This window comes from Biomphalaria glabrata, chromosome 10, assembly GCF_947242115.1.
Source record: "Biomphalaria glabrata chromosome 10, xgBioGlab47.1, whole genome shotgun sequence".
Classification (NCBI taxonomy): domain Eukaryota; kingdom Metazoa; phylum Mollusca; class Gastropoda; family Planorbidae; genus Biomphalaria; species Biomphalaria glabrata.
Genome location: NC_074720.1, coordinates 12,992,836 through 13,016,741, shown reverse-complemented (window position 1 = coordinate 13,016,741; position 23,906 = coordinate 12,992,836). Strand labels below are relative to the sequence as shown.

Sequence of the window (23,906 nt, the reverse complement as noted above, 5' to 3'; positions counted from 1 at the left end):
TTTTCACCACACCCCTCCCCCATTACACGCGTCGTCACTGTTGTCAGTCCGCCTGAAGCTCTCGAATGGCGTCGTCGTCGGATGTTTCTATGTAGGTTTTAATTCGCTTTGACGCAAGACGAATTGGCATCTTAAACACTTGCGTTAACTGTGACGTATAGTTTGTTGTTGTAGTACCATGTAGTTTGTTTGTAAACGAGTTACAAACGAATTATCTTCTCAAAGTTAGAAGCAATCTATAAGTAATGTTATTCTGGCAAGCTGTGCGGCACCACTAGAAATGGCACAAAAAAGGAAAACCATTTACGATGATGAGTATGTCAAAAACTGCTTCCTACGTGCATCTGAAGGAACTGTTTCATGTTTAAAAAAAAAAAAACGGAAATATTAAAAAAAAATCAAAGATTTGCCACTATCCGCTGAAACAGTACAAGACATTATAGCTAAAATGTCTTCAAATGTAATATATTAGCAGGTGGAAGATATTCATTTTTTTTCTTCCTTATCACTTGCTATAGATTATTCTTGGGACTAAAAGACACCGTACAATTTGCCCATTTTGTCAGGTATATGTCTTCCCAAAGTCTAAAAGAAGAACTTCTAGGATTGCTACCGCTTACGTGACAAACTAGAGAGGGACGATTGGGCAAATGCCGTGTGCAAAAATACCTTAAAGACAATAATATAGATTCAAAAAAAAACATTTAAATAGCAACTGACAGAATATGACAGTAAAAAATAAAAGAGCAACAACGATTTGCCGAGCGAAATAAACCAAGAAATTCTTACGTTTCACTGAATAATGCACCAAGAAATGCTTTGTGCCCGAAACGATTCCAACCTAAATAGATGAGGTCATGAATTTGGTAATCAAGACTGTTAACAGCATCTTGTCAAAAGCCATCTACCACTTAAACGAAATGGAGACTCAGTATTCCGACCACCTTCTTCCCAAAAAGTGTTATGACTTTCCAAAGGTAAGGTGATGAAACGTTTTGCTTTGTGCTTGAATGAAATCAATACATTTCTAAATGATAAAGACATTTATCACAGCGAATTAGAGAACGACAAATAGTTGCAAAAGTTTTTCTTTATAATTGATATAACAGCGAAATTCAATGAGCTGAATCTAAAACTGCAAGTAAAGGAAAACCCATCCTATGTTTTAGTAGAAGAATTGGTTTGTTTTGAAGACAAATTTATTCCTTTTGCTGAAGATATTCAGAGCGGTCAATTACTTCATTTTGAATGTCTGTCTAAAGCAGTATCGCGATAAAATCAGTGAAAATTTTAAGATAAGATAATTTTATTGATCCAATCAAATGGAAATTCAGTTTGACTACAATTGACAACATCAGCGTAACTACTGTACAATAACAGTATAGAAGACAAATTCGAACAACATTCACACACGAAACCAGGGCTTCATGATATGACTTCTATGTACTTCTTGATGACGACAGCTGATCTTGTAACACCCTGACCGAAAGTGGGATAAAGGAATTTTTAGATCTTTCTGTTTTAGTCCTAATGGAAAGGAGACGACAACTTCGTTCACATCTTATGACACGAATTATTTCATCACAGTTGTAAAAAAATCAAAGAAGAATTTCTTGACAGATTTGAGAAGTTCGAAACCAACAAAACTATTCGAGCATTCCTAGTACACCATCTCAACAGTTGGAGGTCCAGAAATGTAAGTATTTAACGCAACAAAGTGGACAACTGTAAGGAATGCCGCGAGTTGATTCGGCGCATGGAATAAACTTCCAGATTGCTACAGTTAGGTGAAGAAGTTTGCATTTGGAGTGCTGACTATATATCGATTGACATAGTTGTGCGAGCAAGTGTTCTCTTGCATGAATATAATTAAAAGTAATATAAGAAGCCAACTAACAATTGAGCATTTAGCGTCGTGTTTGAAACAACAACAAAGTTACCGTAGGAGCCAAATGTATCCAAAATTTCTAAAATCATGCAAAGCAAACTGTAACTATAAATTAGTTTGCTTAATTGTTTGTTATTGAAGTACAAGTTAACGTTGTAAATAATCGTTTAACTTCTTTAGTTGTTAACCGAAATAAAAAATAATGATCTAATAATGCCATATTATGTTATATATTTTTAAAAAAATCATTGGTGAGAACTATTTATAGTTGGCAAAAAAAAAAAATTAACAACGTTGCGGCTCTTTTAAAATGAGCAAGTGTTAGTTTTTAAGACCTATAGCATGAGTCTCTTGTGACTGTGATCCATGGCGATCTGAAACTGTGTTTGAGAAATACAAACTAAGTGTGTCGTTCATCTAACATGTCTGACCTCATCTTCCGTCTGCCCCTACAACCAGGTTGATAAACTATAAATAAATAAGCATCCTTCTTCACTCGAGACTTAATGTTACCTCGATAACCCGACAGAAAAAGAAGGGGGAGGGGGCTCTGATGTGGGTAGGCTGAGATAGGGAGATAAGCCTCCAAGATTATTATAGCAAGTGTTCACGGCTTACCGCCCTTGTCCTGAAGTGTAAGCAAATCTTTAGCTTCTAGACATTCTGAATAAATGCAACCATTATTCAACAGGATTTAAAATATACATTCTTTGTCTTTCGTGTTGCCGTCTAGGAACTATTTATCTTACGAATCATGAGTGATTTGAAGAGTTAATGCGATTTGTAGTCTTAAACATATTTATTTCCTCATTGTTAGAAATAACTCGTCGTGAATAGCAAGCAATATAGAAAATATATTCTTTCGTTACAGGTTTTTTTTTTTGCATATACAATAGTTTATTGTCAATAACAGATGCTTTGTTTTCTATATTAGGATTTTCATACGGCTATACTACTGCACATCTGCAGTATAAAATATGAACGATTTAATACGATTTAATAATGAACCATTTGTGAAATATTCATAGTTTGTGTCATAATGTAATAATAAAAAGCTTACACATTTATTAGAGTTATGAACTAATGAAATCGAAAGTTGTTACATGTTGCCACATTAGAGACTTTGAACAAAAAAATGAAATGCTGGACTTTGTTCTCATTTTGGATGATTCGTTGACATGGCAACCGGGGAAAGAGCCTGGTTCGGATCTTTGACCTTAGCCGTGAAGTATGACATCAGAGTTGACCTTGACACGGAAGAGGCTGTTTTGACACCTTCCTACAATTTTGACCCGTGTGAGGTAGACCATAAAATCTATTTTAATTTTATTTATTTTTTTATAGTGATCTTTGACATTATCACTTTATTTTTTTTTAAAAAGAATCTTATAATACACACAAGGTGATTGATTCACTAAGCATTATAGTATTGAAGCTTTGGTATAATGCCATTTTCGTCATTCTTCCCTGTTATGACCGATGTGGCGTAGCAGTGGTGTCCTAAAGGTGTTCATAATTAATGTAAGAGTTTTCAGTACTATTTTTTTGGTCAAGCTAGTTTGAATATTATGCTAAATTAAGAATGATCATGAAGAAAATAAAAAAGGGGAAGGAGGAGTTGGAATAGGGTCAAGATGTCAAGATTGGAAGCTATTTAATCGTCTGTTAAACTTTTCGTCTCCATCCTAAACGTTTTATCTTTAATTAGATTTTGGTTTCTTTTGTCAGTTATAATTAAATCTTGACTCAGTTCAGACTTCAATAATGATAAAAAGTTCATACAAAGTTTACAATGCTTATGTGATACAAATTATAACCAATGGCGTAGCTAGGGTGGGGGGAGGGGGGAATAAATTTGAAAATTCCCCCGGGCCCCCACTTGAGCGGACACACAAATATGTGTCTTGTTTACATTAAATATTAAATATTACGCACTATGCAGGAGCCCCCAAAGAGGTCAAGCCCCCAGGCCCACAAAAGGTGGCAAATGCCTAGCTACGCCCCTGATTATATTACACTTCCAAATATTTATAATTCATACAAGGCGACTCTAAAACCTCATTATTATTTTATCAGCAGAGGTGTCTTTATTTAAATTTTGTAGCTGACACTACTCGTCAATTCTGTTTGGACGCCTTTGAAAAAAGTGTCTTTTACTTACAGCATGTCACTTTACTTGGTTACTATTTAAACATTGATTTATACCGACAATGAAAATACAACATTTAATTGTCCGTTGAAAAGTAAATTGGCCTGCCTCCTCTCCCCCTTCTTTGGCAGGACGTTGGGACCCCCAGTTAAAAAAAAATTCTACCCGAGAGCATTCTAGTCTACTTAGAAGTTAAATGGAGTCTTGCATGGTTACAAAAACACACACACATCCACTCCATAACATGGGAGTGAGGGATTTGGGACGCACCCGAGTGACACCCATCAAGGGGTGACACAGAAGTGTTAAAAAAGAACAACAACACTTTTTAGCTAAAGCAACAATCATTTTATATTAAGCATTGTCGGTTGTGACCCGCACTTGAAATCTCCACAAAATGTCCAGAACATCACATCGAGTCACTGGCGGATCCAGGGGGGGGGGGCGGTAGGGGCGATCGCCCCCCCCCCCACTCGGCCGACCCCCCCCCCAGGGGGGGGGACGAATTTTAGTATAGAAGTCACACAATTTATATACGAATTTATTACTTATGTTAATAATATATACTAATTATTTATATTTCAAACTATTTTTAGATTATTTCGCCCCCCCTCTCTAGTATGTTGGCCGATTTGGTGGGGTCGGGAGGGGGCGATAGAAATCAATCCGCCCCCCCCCCCCAACCATAAACTTTTGAGTGGGGGGGGCGGTCCAATTTATTTGTAGAAATCACAGCTTGCTAAAAGAATCAGTTAAATATCTATATGATTAAAACATGTTATTGATATTTTAACCGATCTTTATATTATGTCGTTTCCCTGTTGTTCGATTGGTGTGTGTGTGTGGGGGGGGGGGGGGCGAAACCTCTACTGCCCTTCCCACCTAAACCCTTTGAGTGGGGGGGGCGGTCCTACTTTTATGGAGAAATCATAGTTTGTGAACAAGATTAGTTGAATTGATATATAAATTTGATATTATGTCGCTCCCCTTCTGGTATCTTGGCCGATTCGGTGGGGTAAGGGGGGGGGGCGATTGCATGTACTGCCCTCCCCGCTCTAGCCCTCTGAGTGGGGAGTGGTCCTATTTGTATGGAGGAATCATAGTTTGTGAACAAAAATAGTTGAATATCTATATAATTGATATGTGAAACCATTTGTATATTATGTCGCACCACACTCTAATCTCAAATTTTATGATTAGTAAATATAAAAGGAAAAAGGTGGGAGGGGCGATACATGCCATCTCCTTTCCCTCATTGGACAAAGCAATAATTTTTCTTTTTGTATTATAGTTAAGAAATTACAAAATGTAAAAAAAATCAGCCACTAATATAATTTATATATGCTGTAAATTAAATTCTTATATCGAGTCACCCCACCCTTATTCTTTAATGCCAAATGCAATCATTAGCAGAAATTATAAAAAGGAGCGAGGATAAATCGTTTTCATTCTACCGCCCCTCCCATTTCCAGACAGAGTTTATGTAATTTCACATGATTTTATCATAATTATTTTAAGAAAGACTTTGCTTTGGAAAAGTTAGAATTCAAACAAAAATTTTCAGTATGAGTCACGATTGAGATGAGTACCTTTTTTTCCAACCTTTACTCAATCTAATATTTTTCTAGTTAAATTTGGGACTATAACTCACAATTTATGCTTGAATTTTATTGAATATTATTTATCGAATTTTTTTTTTCGGAGGCGATCCTCAAAGCCTTAATCTAAATATGTGGGGTATTTGATCTTTTCAAGGAACAAATCGGTTTTATTTGCAATGTATTAAGGGCGTATAAATTCAAATTAGAATATTTTTCAAGTACAACATTATTCAAAAAGTCCTTTTTTAATAGGGTGAATAATGAGCTTTAGGTAAGGAGAATGCGTTTATTCAGTGAAGAATGCAAGAAAACGCTTTTAGCGTCGGGGCTTCGCCCCGAAACTCACTGATGAATAGTGAGCTGAAGTTGTCAGGAGCAGGCGTTTCTGCAGTGAAAAATGCAAGTAAACGCTTTTAGCGTCGGGGCTTCGCCACGAATTTCACTGATGAATAGTGAGCTGTAGATGTCAGGAGCAGGCGTTTCTGCAGTGAAGAATGCAAGAAAACGCTTTTGGCGTCGGGGCTACGCCCCGAACTCCACTGATGGATAAAGAGCTGTAGATGTCAGGAGAATGCGTTTCTACAGTGAAAAATGCAAGAAGATACTGAGAAATACTGCTTATTTATTCTTATATATATATATATATATGCTTTACGCACGTTTATGCATAGGGTTAGGGTTTACTGGGCGTTAGGGTTAGGGTTTGGAAAAAAATCGCCCCCCCCACTCCAAAGTTCTGGATCCGCTAGTGCATCGAGTTTTACATAACCAGCAAAACATTAAACTGTAGTCTTATCTATATACCAGGGGCATGTTTCACAATACCGCCCAGGGACAAAGAAGTAACGTCTTCCTGGTTATTATAATGTAGGCTTGGCACAATCACCGTGTGTATCTCTGTTGATAGGAAGTTTTAAAGAAATAAAAACATGGACTGGTGGATTTAGCTTTAAAACAAACACCAGAAAAGTCATTGCTATTATTTATATAACGAAGAAAATGTGGGAGGTGGGGGCATCTTGGACAGAATGTTTGATATTACAATGTTACTAGAGAAGACGCATTTGGCTTTTCGAGGCCACTCTTCACCTCTTATTGTAATACATCTCTAAAGTCTTAAAGTTTATCTTTCAGGTTTAACATGTCCGTCCATATCCTAATGTGAATCTCTAGTAGTGGCACATCTTATACTTTATCTCTAGTAGTGGCACATCTTATACTTTATCTCTAGTTGTGGCACATCTTATACTTTATCTCTAGTTGTGGCACATCTTATACTTTATCTCTAGTTGTGGCACATCTTATACTTTATCTCTAGTTGTGGCACATCTTATACTTTATCTCTAGTTGTGGCACATCTTATACTTTATCTCTAGTAGTGGTACATCTTATACTTTATCTCTAGTAGTGGCACATCTTATACTTTATCTCTGATGTTCGATTGTTTTTCATTCTCAAGGTCAATGTTCGATCTAGTCCTCACGATGAACACTTGCGCCACCTGGAAGAGGAGAAACAGAGCCTGGCCCTACAGGTAAGAACACTCTAAATAAATAAGTGTCAATCACTAAATTTCCATAAATGATTGTTCATTATTTTTATTTACTTAAAGGAGTAAAACACAAACACTATATAAATACATTTTACAATCGAGTCTAAATATTTACAAGTTAAACAATTTCTAAATAATAATAACAAAAAATTGTTTGTTCTTGTTTGTGTCTGTTAGATATTTTCATCTATTAGCAGAAATATTTGGGGCCCAAACAACTGGGCTTATGTGGGCACCTCTGACGCCTCCCTCCCAATCACACACATACATTCCAAAAATAAATTCAAATAGCCATACATTATATGCATTTTTTTTAAATAGCATGCAATGGCCCCTTTCAGTTCAAGACCCTGACTTCAATCATTTTTCCATTCTCCTTTTTTGTTGATGGATAAACTATAAACAGCTAGCTTTTTTTTGTGAATCCCGTGTACAGAATAAAGGGAGTGGTGATAAAGCTATGCTTTTTTTTTAAAGGTATATAAATGACTAGAGCCATATTCCCCTTCTTCCTTATCTCTGGTGGATAAACTATAAAGAGCTAGCTTTTTGGTAAATCCAGTGTACAGTACAAAGCCTATGTGTTTTTTTTTAGTACAGTGCAGGATGCGCAGACAGGATGCGCAAAAACCTGTTTAGAAGTCGGCGTTCCTTTAGTATAGTTCCACCAGAAGTCGGCGTTCCTTTAGTATAGTTCCATGATGGAACTATACAAGCACTAAGCTCTTCTGTTTGTAGCTCATTTTCTTTGTATCTGGTGAGCAACATTGTTGCTCAATTTAACGTCCTTGACATTGTGCAGTCTATCGTGGAAATCTCCCATTACGGGATATGCGTATTTGAATTACTTCCGCTCACAAAATAAAGAAGATGTCTATTCTATGCAGTATGGGGTCCACTAGGAGACGTAGCGCCATTTACTTGGTCTTAATGAACCAAAGAAGCGGCTTTAGCAGTACGTGAGGAACTGAACGTTATATAAGCGGCCCCTCATCTTTATAGGATATAGACTGTGAGAAACAGCATCTATATCTGCTTGCTAACTCTTGTACACTCGCGATTTCTTTACGTCGACGTCATAAGTGGATGATCCCTAACATATGTTTAGCGCAAGATAGAAAAAAAATAAAAGTAAATTTGTGAATAAGCTACAGAGGTGTTGTTCGGTGGAGAAAAGAGTGTGTGTAGGGTGCGCCCTATTTGGTGTGTTAAAGGGGTCATGTCATTATCTCTATAGTAGCCTACCTAACTAACTACATAATTTGACCTCCTGCCACACAGGTATCTGTTCTCTCGGACCAGGTAGAGGCGCAGGCTGAGAAGATCAGGGACATGGACATGTGTCTTGAGGACTACCGACGTCGGGTTATGGATGCGAGTAATGTTTTACAGCAGGTATTTATAGCTTGGCGTGTGTGTGTGTGTGTCTGTGTGGTAGCAAAGGCGCAGTGTAGATGAAAGGTCATCGGCTTTTATATACGAAACTAGATGTATGTATGCTAAATTCATTATCTATTAGTCATTGGTAGGCGGGGTCAAAATCTATTACCTATAAAGATCAATGACAAGTTAAATGGTGGTGGGGGGGGGATATGCAGGCCTTCTTCTTTTGTGTGGGAGTTATATTTCTAATTCAATCTTGTTAGGGGACCCTCTGTATTGCCCAACTGTTGCCAACACCTCTAATTTCACTGAGAGATTCTTACTGTCTGCATGTCTATGCAGTCATGTGAAAGGAGCTTTTCAAAGATGAATTTAATTAGAACTAATTGAGATTGACAATGGGTCGGGAGACACGAAATTCAGATTTGATTATAATGTCTATTTAAAACTATATCGCAAAGAGATTGACTTTAATGAAGTTATTGATAAGTTTGAAAATTTGAAACCCAGAAAAAAGAAACTTTTAATTTGTAACAACATTATTTTTGTACTTGTGTGCTTTTAAATTGAAAGTTTATAATTTTTTCTTTATTTTTTTGTTGGTACCCTTTTATGTATTTTACTAAGGTTGCGTTATTTCATTTCTCACTTAACAGTGCAATTATCGATAGTTTCCGTTAAGTTTATGTGAAGTCTATTTCTAAATTTAATAATGTAACATTTTAATAGGCCTATATGTAATAACTCTTGATAAAATCTTATGACCAACGAATATTCAATGTTGTGTAAACCATGAATGTAGATTATTAGTTCACTGAATTATGGTCTAAAAAATGAGATTAAAGAATGATGGGTGTTATTGGAAGGGGTTGATGGAGGATGGGGGCTAAAATGACCTAATCGCACCAGATGACACCGACCCAAGTGACGCCTCTGTATACTATAGGCCTACATTCCTCTGTTCTGAAACAAAGTTGTGTAAAACAACGCTTCTCGTATTTCTTAATTTATTTGGTTTTACAATTTCGTATTTGCTTGGCCTTACGGTGTAGAATCCTATTTTCTCAATGAAAACAATTACTTTAATTTAATCACATTGACCATACACAGAAGAAACAAAGTTTATGATGGCTGATTCACTGTAATACACTGTTAGAGATATAGGTCATACACTGTTAGAGATATAGGTCATACACTGTTAGAGATATAGGTCATACACTGTTAGAGATATAGGTCATACACTGTTAGAGATATAGGTCATACACTGTTAGAGATATAGGTCATACACTGTTAGAGATATAGGTCATACACTGTTAGAGATATAGGTCATACACTGTTAGAGATATAGGTCATACACTGTTAGAGATATAGGTCATACACTGTTAGAGATATAGGTCATACACTGTTAGAGATATAGGTCATACACTGTTAGAGATATAGGTCATACACTGTTAGAGATATAGGTCATACACTGTTAGAGATATAGGTCATACACTGTTAGAGATATAGGTCATACACTGTTAGAGATATAGGTCATACACTGTTAGAGATATAGGTCATACACTGTTAGAGATAGAGGTCATACACTGTTAGAGATAGAGGTCATACACTGTTAGAGATATAGGTCATACACTGTTAGAGATATAGGTCATACACTGTTAGAGATAGAGGTCATACACTGTTAGAGATATAGGTCATACACTGTTAGAGATATAGGTCATACACTGTTAGAGATATAGGTCATACACTGTTAGAGATATAGGTCATACACTGTTAGAGATATAGGTCATACACTGTTAGAGATATAGGTCTACGCTACGTACATGTAATATTCTCGACTGAAATATTGCTGCCAACGACAAAATACACCATCCAACTGCTCGTACATCAAAACATTGTTCGTGCATCTTCGTCATCATCAAGCTCCATGTAAGCGAGGGTTTCAGAGGTTCAAATCCTCTCTTGCAAAAGCCCTGGACAGAAACCCTGCCTTTTTGCGTTGTGCATGTATGTCACCATACTGGTCGAGAATTTTTGGTTTCCCAGACCTGTCGAGACGGAGATCTCAAGTCTGGGGCAGTTGAAAAGAATATGAGACACGGTTTCCTCTTCTTCCCCGCAACGGGGACAACATGTGTCGAAGAATGTCCTGAGCCGTACGAAATATGAGCGAATGGGACAGTGGCCTGTCCAGCACTGACGTGCTATAATAGCTTGCTTAGGCCTGGACAGCATTCACCACGTGGAAGCACGGCCAGGGCGCCTCATGTGCCCCCATACTTCGCGGGCTTTCTTGGGACTTGCCCCAGCACTAAAACCGTTTTCTCTTTCAATTATTTTTTTATTGTTGCCAGAACATGATAGGAACTCACAGCAAGTTCGATAGGTGATGTTAGCCATCCCTGGTGGACCAAGGAGTTAGCAATGGTGCTGCCAATCACATCTATGTGACTCGGTACCTTTGCATTATTACCGGGGTGCTATGTTTGGACATTACTTAGGGAAACTGCAGAAACAGATAACACCGGTGAAAGGCCAAACAATCAATAGAGGTAGTCGACTCTAGTGTTACACATTAAACACGTTTAATGATCATGCAGGGAACCGTCGAATGTCATCTACTTCTAGCCGTTTTTAGAAAAGCGTCTTGTTTATGTAGACTCCTATATCGTTCTTACTTTTTCAACTCGAGTACTATGTACGGGTGCTCCACAAGGTTGTGTACTTTCTCCTGTACTATACACTCTTTACACTAATGACATAAGAAGCATCTAAGACTCAGTTAAACTCATTAAATTCGTTGATGATACTGCCATAGTCGGTCTTATTTCAGGAGACGAAACTCAGTATCGAAGCTCGATAGAAGAGTTTACAAACTGGTGCACAGACAACTTTCTAGAACTGAATGTAACAAAAACTAAAGAACTTATAATAGATTTTAGAAAGAAAAAACAAACTATACGTGAACTGCAAATAAACACTACATCTTTGGAACAAGTAAAGGCATATAAATATCTAGGCGTTATCATCAACAACAAGCAGTCATGGGAAGACCACCTTGGAACTCTGACAAAGAAAACAGCCCAGCGACTCTTTTTTCTATACAAACTCAATAGTTTTAAACTAAACAAGATGATCCTTGAGACATTTTACGGCGCGATTGTACAAAATCTGCTAACATACGGAATAAGTTGTTGGCAAGGCAACGCCTCATCTAAACTGTTGCGACGTCTAGAAAACATCATTAACAAGATTACAAAGAGAGTTTGTGTTACACAAACTCAGAGGCGGCCCCCGTCGAAGTCGGATCCCTGTCAGATCTGCATATTCGCAAATAATATTCAAGAGGTGATTTAATTTTGATGGTCAAAAGTAGGCCTAATAATGTTTCAAAGATTCAATTACCGTAAATTTAAATTAAATAAAAAATAGTAGATTAGTTTTAGTATATTATAACATTGCAATATTGATCAACACGTTTGGAAATGAAAATCTACACTTTTTTTTTTTACACTTTAAGTCTAGAAATTGAAATTCTACATCTTAATCTAGTCTATTTTAGTCTAAACTAGATCTAGAAATTCTAGATCTAGACTCTAAAATAATTTTAATTAGAATATAAATCCAGATCTAGATATAGGCCTACTGTAATAAAAATCTAGATCTAGTTTAAAAAATCTAGATTAGATCTAAATCAAGATATCATACCTTTTTTAAACGCGAGTCACATAACGAGGCTTAAAAAACATTACTATACAGAGTTCTTTTTTCATTTCATTTAAAGAATTAATTTCATATAACGTCAGAGGGAAAAAAAAAACACTACGTCACACGGCCTAGCTAGACTAAAAATCGCATTCATCAATAGGAGCCATTTATCGAGTGTTCATAGACTTTGGTGCACCGAGTGCGTTCTGTAAGCATTTCATTTAAAGAATTCATTCCATATGACGTCAAAGGAAAAAAAACACTACGTCACACGGCCTAGCTAGACTAAAATCACCATCATCAATACGAGCCATTTATCGAGTGTTCATAGACATTGGTGCACCGAGTGCTTTCTTTTAGCATTTTTTTTAAAGAATTCATTCCATGTGACGTCAAAGGAAAAAAAAACACTACGTCACACGGCCTAGCTAGACTAAAAATCCCCTTCATCAATACGAGCCATTTATCGAGTGTTCATAGACATTGGTGCACCGAGTGCGTTCTTTTAGCATTTCATTTAAAGAATTCATTCCATATGACGTCAAAGGAAAAAAAACACTACGTCACACGGCTTAGTTAGACTAAAATGTGTTTTCATCAATACGAGCAATTTTTTGAGGGTTAATAGACATTGGTGCACAGAGTGTGTTATTTTAGCATTACATTTAAAGAGTCCATTCATATGATGTCGTGGAAAAACAATTACATTACCTCACAATAGGGTAGTAGTACCGGTACCATAAAAAAAAAATGTCTTTATTTACACGAGATATTTAACGAGGGTTCATAGACATTGGTGCACTGAGTTCTAATAGAATTTATTTAAAGAGCATCAAAGCCGCATTGTTTTTGCGTTTTGTCTGTCAGTCGGTCTGTCCGTCATCTTGATATAAAAAAAAACAACAACTAAAAGTTATTAAAAATTGATTAACCTTTATTTTACGTTTCAAAACATCGCAATAATTTTTAGGTATGAACACAATTGAAAAGTTTATATAATGGATTGTTCCGGATGTTTGTATAAATAGTAAAAGAAAAAGAGAATTTCAGATAAATGTAATACCGTTAATTAAATTTTTTGGATGGTCTCGTATAAAAAATTAGATGTACTACAACCATGTGGAGAGATTTTCATACCTTACTTTGGTGTTTGGATTCTGTTTTCCTTAAAAATCGGAACATAATATTAAAGATAATTAGATTTTTTAATGTTTTAGGTAGAAAGTTAAATGTACTGTAAGAGAGAAGTGAGTTAAAATATTTTTCATAAAAATCCCTAAAAACATTATTTCGTAAATGAGAAGATTATTTGTTTATTAATTAGAAGAGGGAGTTCAAACAATTATTTGCGTTAGTAGATTTTAAAATAAATTCGGAAATTTCTGGCGACGATTTGTAAGAAACAAAATCCGGAACATTCTTTATCGATTACAAAACTTCTATGTTATGTTTCAGCAAGAAAATTAATTCTAAAAAGTAATTTTCAGTAATCAATTCTAGTAAATTACTTTTTTTTTAAAGCCCTGAACAACATATTGTCGATATTTTAAAAATTTGTTTAAAGATGAAAATACGGAACAATTTGATATTGATAACCAAATAATAGTGACGCATTGTCAAATAATATAAGTGTAATATTAGTAAATTATGCGATTTCAAACAATCATTAGGCATAATTCATGTTTTATAAAACAATATCCGGAACATTTTTACACTTAATGAAATATAAGTCAGTATAGAGATTTTGATTTAGCATTAATATGCTATTTACATAAAAAAAGGAACAACATATTATTGATAATGTGTTTTTGCAACGTTTAAGCATGGAAATTGAATGTAATATAAGTTAGAAGAGCAAACAAACATTTGTTGGCGTTGATTAGTTTTGCACAAAAAAATCCGGAACAATCAATTTTAGATACTTAAAACTATTGAGATGTTATTGGAGGAACATTAAAGGGTAAATCAGATTTTCAATAGCTTTTAGAGTTCTAGTTTTTTAAATCTAATCGTGACGGACAGACCGACCAACAGACAAAACGCACAAAAATAAGCTTCTTTTATTCGGATGGGGGCACTAAACAAAAAATAAATAAAATCTGATTTTTAAAAAAAGTTTAAGGAATTGGTTTAGCAACAGATCATGTTGCGACGTTACGCTACTGCACGAAAATCGCTGCATAAAAAGTCCATTTAAAAAAATGTGAGTGATATTTACATACAAAGTGCATTATTAGCCTTTATAAACAAACAGAAATGTTTTCTTTTAATTTCAGCAGCTAGTGACCAGAAAAAACGTCTTTAACTATTATTTATATTTGTTGTAAACATTTCCTGTACATTTTAAAAATATATTTGACTTAGTGATACTGAAATTACACAAAAGTTGTCAATCTTTGTTAGCATATTGTAAAATTGCCTCCCTTACATTTACGTAATTGTTTTAGAATTGGTGTATTTTTATGAAAAAATCGCTTGCATAATTAATTTTATAAATTAAAAGGTTTGCTTTTAGAAAACCAAAAGTAGCCGTTGCACCTAAACTTTTCAAGCCGGATTTAATGATGAAATAATATTTTTCATATCTCTTCTAGTTTTCGAGATCTGAGTGTGACAGACGGACAGACGGACATTTTGCACAAACCTAATAGCGGCTTTTTACCCTTACGGGGGCCGCTAAAAAAGCATCTAAAATTACACTCACAACATTACCACATTTAAAGGAACTTTTTGAACAAATGTGCCTAAGAAAAAATCGAAAAAATCTTGGAAGACAACGGCCACCCGCTCCATCAGAACTACGCCAGGTCGTCGCGAAGTGGGCGACTGCTGTCAATCAAAACAAGAACGGAGCGGTACAAAAACTCGTTCGTACCTCACTCAGTCAGACTCTATCACCGCCACTCATTGATCAGAGAACATGAAATGCACCAGGATACCTGTGTGTAGTCGCTGAATGAACTCTTTATGTTGTCTGTTGTATTTATGTGTATTTTTCTGTTGTGTTGTCTTTATATGAGAAACGAGTCCTTGTAATCACAACAAATTTCCGTAAGGATCAATAAAGCAGTCTTAGTCTTAGTCTTAGTCTTAGTCTTTTAAACTCTATCCCGTCATCGTTACTAAGTAAAAACTTTCCCCTATTCCCGAAATAAATAACTAATTCCTAATCGTGCCATAACAGTATAATGACTAAGAAGAAACAAAACTCCCTGTGTAAGGAAATGCTTTACATGTATTATGTTTTTTATCATGTGTAATTAGAGAATCACTGTATGCCCATAACCTTCGTCCACGGGCTGACTAACTGGCCGGGATGGCTACCTGATTGATCGGGAAGGCTGCCTGATTGATCGGGATGGCTGCCTGATTGATCGGGATGGCTGCCTGATCGAACCGTCGTTACGTTACGATCATAGACCTAGATATATAAAGTAGTTAAAAAGAACTATTTAACTTTAATTAGTAAAGAAGTAGTGCCAGCCCGCCGTCATTCATGCCGCCTTTGCAGATTTTGGGCTGTAACGTAACAGTCTTCATTTCAGAACAAAAATCCTGAATCTCAGTAGCTTATTAAATACCTTAAATTTTCTTACACTATGATTCTATTCTACTGTATGACCCACTTGCTGCTCAGTTGTAGATCTACTTAGAGTTACATATAAAGTTAACTTATACCTGTGGAAACTGACTACTATAGAATAAATACAAAACACTTACCGTTATCTGTCTTACATTGGTCGTTGGAGAAATACGGTATGACACTTTCATTGTCTAGCAGATTTATAAAAATTACAACAATATTTAAATAATAAACAGCCTTTGCATTTATTTTAAGTACGCTTAATTAATGCATCGGGGGAGTTTAATTAGATTTTCATTGGCACTTTATGTTACAAAAACGGATATATTGATTGGGGAAACAAAATGCAATGAAGGTAGACAATCTAATTTTGTACGTTATTGAACAATATACTGAGTAGTCTCTCTTTAGTCTTTTGAGTCCAATGGCCTTCACCTTTCATTAACTGCAGAATGACAGGAAGTCTATGAGATAAAACTAAAAACTTAATTTCGCCTTTTTTTTTTTCACCTGTTTGTATTCGAAAAAGGTAAGCAAAACTCGATAGAAATATCATATAATTAAGGAAGGAATCATCCTACTTTCGGTTACATTGAATGCTTTTCACTCCTTTTTTCACAACCTAATTTTCAAAACCACTAGCTTTGTTGTTTTGTAGATTTAAGTGATGTCAGATTCAGATATCAACAAAGGCGTCAAAGGAGGACATCCAACCCAAAAATAATCCAATCTTTGCATTGGAATTTCACTGTTACTCATCATTCTCATTGATCATTGTAATCAATCTTAGTCACACAAAAAATATAATATATTCAATATAGATCTATCATGTATGAAAAGACTTTTAGACCTATAGTCTAGTAGTATTCTTCAATTACTCAAAGTATAGATTATATATCTAGTAGATCTAGATCTCTAGATCTAGTATTACTTAAAGTTAAAGTTATTAGTAAACTTAAAACTAAAACACTTATTATTATATTAATTATAGATCTAGATCTATATATAAATCTATAAGACTAAACTTGACTTAAGTAAGTAAGAAGTTAAGTACGTTTAAATATAATGTTACGTGACTATGTAAAGTTTAAAGTATGTAGATTCTAGATCTTGACCTAGATTATCATTATTTCTAGATCTATTTATTTAAGAAGACTATATATTTAAGTTATTTATTAGATCTAGTATTATATTTTATTATATATAAAAGTAAGTACTTTAAGAATCTTTATTTATCTAGATCTAGACTCTAGTATCTAGATCTAATAGACTTAGAGCCTACTAGAGGTAGTAGAGTGTCTAAGAGTCTCTAGTAGACTTATTATTCAAGATGGTGATCTAGATTATTCTAGGTCTAGATCAGTATTAATTAGTAGATTAATTAGATCTTGGTCTATATAAATCTAGCTAGACTATAGAGTGTCACTAGAATTAGAAGAGTATCTAGACAGTTATTATATATTAATATATAATATAGATTTTCTAGAAGAATAAGTAGAATTTACTAGATCTATATCTATCTACTTTCTAGATTAGATTATTCTAGATCTAATATAATCGAAATCTAGATTTACACATAAAATTACTATGTCTACATAGTACTTTGTGACTGTCTACATCATCTCTCTAGACTCTAGAGAGCCTTTTCTAGAAATAGATCTAGATCTAGTTTTTTATCCACTAGAAAATGAAGAAATTTGATTCATAAGTGTACTAATTTACTGTGACTTGAGTAATTGAGATCTATCTAGAAAAAAAATCTAGATTTAAGTACATAAAATGTATTAATTAATGAGTAATGTCTTAAACTTATAAAAACAAAACAAAAAAACAATCTACACCTGACTGAACAGATCTTTAATTGAGTATCCAGAATAACTTTAAGAATTAAATTTATAGACCTAGGTCCTGTAGCCTATCGATCTGCATTTTTAATATCTGTGGATAGATAGAAATAATCTACATCTCTATATATTATACATATATATATCTAATCTATAGATTTCCATCTAATTTTTACTTTTTTTAAAAAAATTTACTCTTTCAATTCCATGGTTTTGTGTCAATATCTTCACCAAATTGTGGAGTATGGTATTATTCATTCTAATGAATAAAAATTCCATGTATTGGCACTCTTATGATTTTTTATACATGCAGCTATTTTGATATTTTGATATATATTGTGAAACTATAATATAAATGATACTGCACTTTTTTTTAAAAATGAGGTTTCATGTACATATCACATTTTGCTGTCCTAAAGCGATATAACCTAACAAGAAGATAATTTACTTTAGTCTAGACATTGCCACTACAGTACTTTTAGTTTACATTTTTTTTTTCATCTATTGATCAAATTGATTCTAATAGTAGGAATAATCAGATGTCCTCCTTTTTTTTTTTTTGTGGTCAATTTCTACATCTCTAAGACATTGTACTTAAGTGTACAAATGTTCAGCTCTAATTGTTTACAGCAGTTACATTTTATCCATCAAACAAATTCATTTTTTCAAGGCTTACTGTTGAAATAATAATCTGTGGCATTTTACGTCTCGAGAGACGATTTTTCCCTTTGCAACTTCTTGTGTGACTAAAGAGGCCAATCCTTGATACACAGCTGCGATCACAGGTTGAGCATATATAATCACCAGGCGCCGTTGCATTTTCACCCTTCTTTCTGCTTCTGTTGTGTATGACATCTGCAATCTGTGACCCTTCCTTTATGCTCTCTCTCCATGTGGATCTGTCCAGTGCCACCTCTTCCCAGTTGCCAGTGTCGATTTTGAAGAGCTTCATGTCGCATTTGCATACATCCGTATAACGTAAAAGTGGGCGACCAGTGGCTCTCCTGCATTCTGTTAGATCGCCATACATGAAATAATAATAAAGAACAAAAAATGATGCTAACTCTGAAAGACTGTTTTTTTGTTGTCAAAAGAGAGAAATAGTCTCTCCAGTGACTTGGTGAGAGGTACTCACAGATTGAAATCTGAAGCAAAAGTGGCGCAGACTTCCATGTTTTCTATTTTTATGAAAAAAATTGCTTCCTTTTCTTCTTATCTTTTAAAATACAGATATTAATTCAAAAAGAAGATGATTACACCCGTCCTAGGCATGTTCCTAGTTTCTCTGTAAATTATAGCCTATGATTTAGTGTTGTTTCACTATATATATTGCAAACCTTTTTTTTTTGGTAGTGTTGTTCCAAGTTTACTTAATTCCTTTTTCTTTCTTTATAAAGACCTTGTCCATATATGTGCATACAGGTGTTGCATTATATTATGCATATAAAATTAAATTATTTAATTTTTCAAATATCATGATATTAAATAATAAATGTTTTTTTAGTTTGTTAGGCTTATAATTTTTTTGAATACATATTGTGCTATTTTTGTCTGTTTCACACTATTAATTAAAGCTTTGTAATTTTAATGAAAGGGGATAACTGAGGATTTCAATTTTAAAAATATTTAATGTGGTTGTGTCCCTTTACTCTACTAATTTATTTCATGTTATTGTCTTTTTTAAGTCTAATGTGTATAGGAGAAGTTCTTCATACTTACTGGCTAGAGATATTAATAACTAGTATTTGAACTAAGAACCATTCAACATTTATTTCATTTCGTACACATAGTTTTCCCCACCTCCTGAAAATATTTGTTTTATATATATACTTTTACACAACTATTCTAGATAACATTCACTCATCAACTCTTCATTGCTTTCACTCATCTGTTGTACATTACATTCACTCATCTATTCTATATTGCATTCACTCCACTTGTATAGTTTATTTTCACTGCCCTCCTCGAGTTTATCTTCAGTCATCTGCTCTAGGATGAACATAGGCGCCTTGTGCACCTGATGTTTACCTGTTTGATGGACTTGTATTTCTGTTTTCTCAAGTCAGTTTTGGGTCAGATATCTCCTATCCATGTTACCATTTAGTCTGTCTAGTTGAGTTGTGTGTGTGTGTGTGTATGATTGTGCTAATCATTTCAACTTTATTTTTTTCCAGTTTGTTTCTTTTCCTTTTTATATTAGTTTTTAACAAACATACTTAAATATTTATAGAAGAAAAATTTATTTTTTTTATCTACCTCATCCTATTCCCCACTTTCTCTACTCAGTCTTTCTGCTCTCTCTCTCTCTCTCTCTCTCTCTCTCTCTCTCACCCTTTCTGCCCTTCTTTTTTTTTTTTGTTTTTTTTTGTTTTGCTCTCTCTTTCTCTCTCTGTCTCACGCTAGGTCACTATTAACTCCTGTATCTGACTGTTGCTGTCCTAAATTGTACCAAACATCGGCGAGATGCACTGTGTAAAGGTAAAATAATAATAGTTCAATGGCCTCAGAGAGAAGGCAACATGTTTGTTTAAATAGCAACATTGAAAACTATTTTTTTGTTGTTATAGCCATATAGTTTAAATGTTATTCTTTCGAAAGAAAATTTTAAACTGCTTTACAAACATAGCAATAGCAAACATAGCAATATAGTTAAAATTTTATTCACTTCAAAAAAATTCAAAATGTTTTTCATTTACTTCAAAAAGGGACCTATCTCGTTCCCTAACAAGACAGTTCCCTAACAAGACAGTCGATTACACACCATCTCACAGCTTATACCTTACATGATAGGATTTGATCATTTGTGCAGTGTATCACACAGAAACATACATTCCTACTTATACAAAACTGAAATACAAAACTCCCTTGTATAAGTTTTGTTGGCCCAGATACCATTATTTAAGGAACAGCAGATTTTCATGAGATAAAGATGTTCGGTTCAAACCGTAAAGAATGTCTTCGTGTTCTGTTTGGTTGTTTAGTTTTGACTGACCAATAGTCTGGAGCTGTTTCCCATGGGGGAATGTATCGCTATGTGAAAGTACTCTGTGTGTGTGTGTGTGACATTTGCTCTGACAAGACTGGTACTTTCCTCTCTGTACTCTCACCGTACTTCTTCTCTTTCCATGTCTTCTCTTTTCCTCATCTACCTCATTATCTCTTTTCATTTCTTCTTTTCCTTCCTTCTCTCCATCACGCCTTTCGTTCTCATCTTTCTCTCCCCCCTCCCTCTTATGTTCTATCTAGTATCTATCATCGCTCGTCTGTCACACATACCTTGGAGATCAAATCTTTAGACATGCCTTGGAGATGCCTTTTTTGTTCGGGGGTTTAAAACCACGTATGGAGAGTAGCAAAGAGCTGTTGGTTTGTTCTAAGTCAACGGAAATCTACTAGATCTCATTCTTCAATCGCCTCGTGTAATTAATGTGTAAACGTTTGTAAATGTATGTAGCACACAATGAAACAGTAATAGATAGCATTCCTTACTGTTACATACTTGGGAGTTTTTACCTACTTCTGGGTTTTCTTTTACTTGTCTTTGTGTCATAGTCGTTTGGTCACTTTTTAGTCCTGCAACTCTTACGCATATCTTCAGTTTAAAGTATTGGGTTTATTTGGGGATTAGTTTAACATAATGTTTCCCAGGCGCCCGTCCGATACCAAACCGAAATCAGGACAGAAATATACACTGACCCCTCCCCCTGTGTTTTTTTTTTTTTTTGCTCTTGCGGTTGATGTGAACCCGCTGTGGGGTTGCCCTGTCGGAATCAAACTAGCGCGTGCGATATCTCGCGACACAAGTGTACTCACATTACTTGAGGGAAAGAAAAAATTGAGTGTGGGGAAGGGGGAGTGTGGCATTTAGCGTCACTTTTATCTTACGACCCCCCTTCCCCCGCTGTGATGAGACACGTGTACACATTTAGTCAGGTGCGAGGTTGGAAAAGTAGAGAGAGATATCAAATTGTTACATGTAGATCTACTATCTAGCATTTTATCTCTAGAGTTCACCTCAATTTCAGAGTTTAAAAAAAAATGAGATCTTTTAAGGACCAAATAAATTTACAAATATTATAAAAAGTATGAATTATCAACAAAACTATCTATTTATATATAGGAATTATTGGATTTGAATCTTGTTTGTATTTTGTTTCATCTGCGACAGACGAACTCCTGGTGATTTCTGGGGGGTTCAATGAAAAAGAAGGGGGGGGGGGAAGCACGTTGTAACAACCAGTCTGCACTTTCATTTATTATTAAACTTTTACCTTTGAAGCTAGTTTTATACTGAAATAGACAACAAAACTTGTCGCGTTAAAAATATGATTTAAAAAAGTTCTTTTCACACTCAATTATTAACGCTATAAAACGGTGTCCAGTCTCTGCGCTGAGATTTATAGTTTTGTTTTTAGATGTTTCCTCTTGAACATCTTGCTACCTGTTGCTGGTTTTAATGACTTCACGTAAGATCAATGGGACATAAATGTCATCAATCTGCGGACGACTCAAGAATAACTCTGGCTAATAGGTAACCTGCGCGATTCGCGTGTCTTATTGTATCCAGGGATAAGTCATTACGAATGGGGCAATAGAAGTTTGGTGGGGGGGGGGGTCACTCATCGGGCCTACTCTGCCAATTGTCTGTCTGTTTTGAAGTAGCAGAAGAGGTTCAACAGAAATACCTTTTCTTTATACTTAGTATTATTGTATAAATCATGTTCATATATATATATATACATATACGTCCTACGCTTATCCCGACGCAACTCGCTTACGACATTGATTTATCTGTTTCATTCAGACAATGCGTTCCATGCTCATAAGGCACTTAGAAAGAAAGAGCCCTTATATGAATTGGTCCTATCATTTAATGGAGTTGGCGATGTGTCTCTACATTATCTTAGTACCTTTCAGGGTATATGTCTACGTTATTTTCGTACTATGTAAGTTATGGTTATGTCTTGTATTATGCTACTGGAATGAATGGTACTTTACATTGTAGTCTAGTTTTCTGACCATATATGCTACAATCTATTATGGTTGACCAAATAAGAATATGTACATCGCCCTTGTCATCTTTTTCAATTTCTTGTATTTTATGAAGATGGTGAAAAAGTTTTTTTTTGTGTGTTTTTGTTATACTCTACTCCCATTGACTATCTCACCTGGCCCGACTTGACCTTTACTATTGTTCTGCTCCATTCCTCGAAGGGGAGACTCGCTGCCGGCATTGTGTGGCCTCCCATCATTGCTCATAAACGAAAAGGAAGCTGGGTTGAACCTTAGTGCACATGATGGAAATACGCATAAATCTTATAGCTTATCTAGGTCAGCCGTTTGACTGACTTGTCTACTTTAGTCTTATGTAACGTTTTGGAACATGTTTGTCACTTGGTAAGGCTGCCAGAAATAACCATTGGCTAAACCCGTTGGCTCATTGCATTGACCTCTCTAAAGTGCAAGAGTACTGCACCAATAGGTCCCCTTCTTTTCTCTCTCTCTCTCTCTCCCCCGAAATCACACATTTCCTATAGCGTTTTTCACCCTTTTTATTTGCGTTAAGCTCCTAGACCCTATTCCACGCAATATGTTCTTCTTTTAGCTCATAGAGTAGTTACTACTTTTTACTTAGGTATAGATCTAAATACTAACTTGTGCTAACATGCAGTTTGTTTGTGGGTGAATGTACTCTAGTTTTACTAACCTGGTGTCCATTGTATCTGGACTGAATATTTATTTACAGCTGAAGTAAACATTTGTTTGTTGTTTTCTTCTTTGCTTAGATCTACTGTTTAATTTATGTTGATTACATCTGTCTATTCTCTGTCACAGTCAACACATGGAGATATTTGTATATGTTTGTATATTTTGTATCTTTGTATTTTGTTTAATATATAAATATATACATACCACATCTCTAAGTTGTTCTAATATATTCCAGAGTATAAACTCATAGCCGAGTATTTCAAAGGGAGAAAGAAAGTCAGTCAGTTATACATGTGTGTGTATGTGTTTTTCTTGGTATTATAAAATTTAAAGGTATTGTGGTACATATTAATTGTTTCCATTCAACTCTATTTAATCAAAATATTCAGGTTTCTGTGATCTGATCATACGTACCCGTATCACGCAAGAAAGTTACTAGATCAAGAATTAAAACTATGCTACAAGACCATACCTACTAGAGTCTACGTA

The 23,906-nt window shown here is 35.0% G+C and overlaps 1 protein-coding gene across 6 annotated transcripts in view; it reads left to right on the top strand.

Moving 5' to 3' along the window:
- Positions 1–23,906, top strand: part of LOC106054408 (liprin-beta-1-like) — a 103,832-nt gene that overhangs the window by 11,153 nt on the left and 68,773 nt on the right. For 3 of the 6 annotated variants that reach the window (XM_056044856.1, XM_056044858.1, XM_056044859.1), the window contains exons 2-4: positions 2,823–3,189; positions 7,098–7,172; positions 8,472–8,585. In XM_056044856.1, coding sequence (XP_055900831.1) covers positions 3,067–3,189; positions 7,098–7,172; positions 8,472–8,585 — 312 coding nt within the window. In that variant the 5' untranslated portion in view covers positions 2,823–3,066. Of the gene's footprint in view, positions 1–2,822; positions 3,190–7,097; positions 7,173–8,471; positions 8,586–16,287; positions 16,394–20,156; positions 20,187–23,906 lie in introns of those variants that run through there. The other 3 variants (XM_056044857.1, XM_056044862.1, XM_056044861.1) reach the window with 3 other exon arrangements.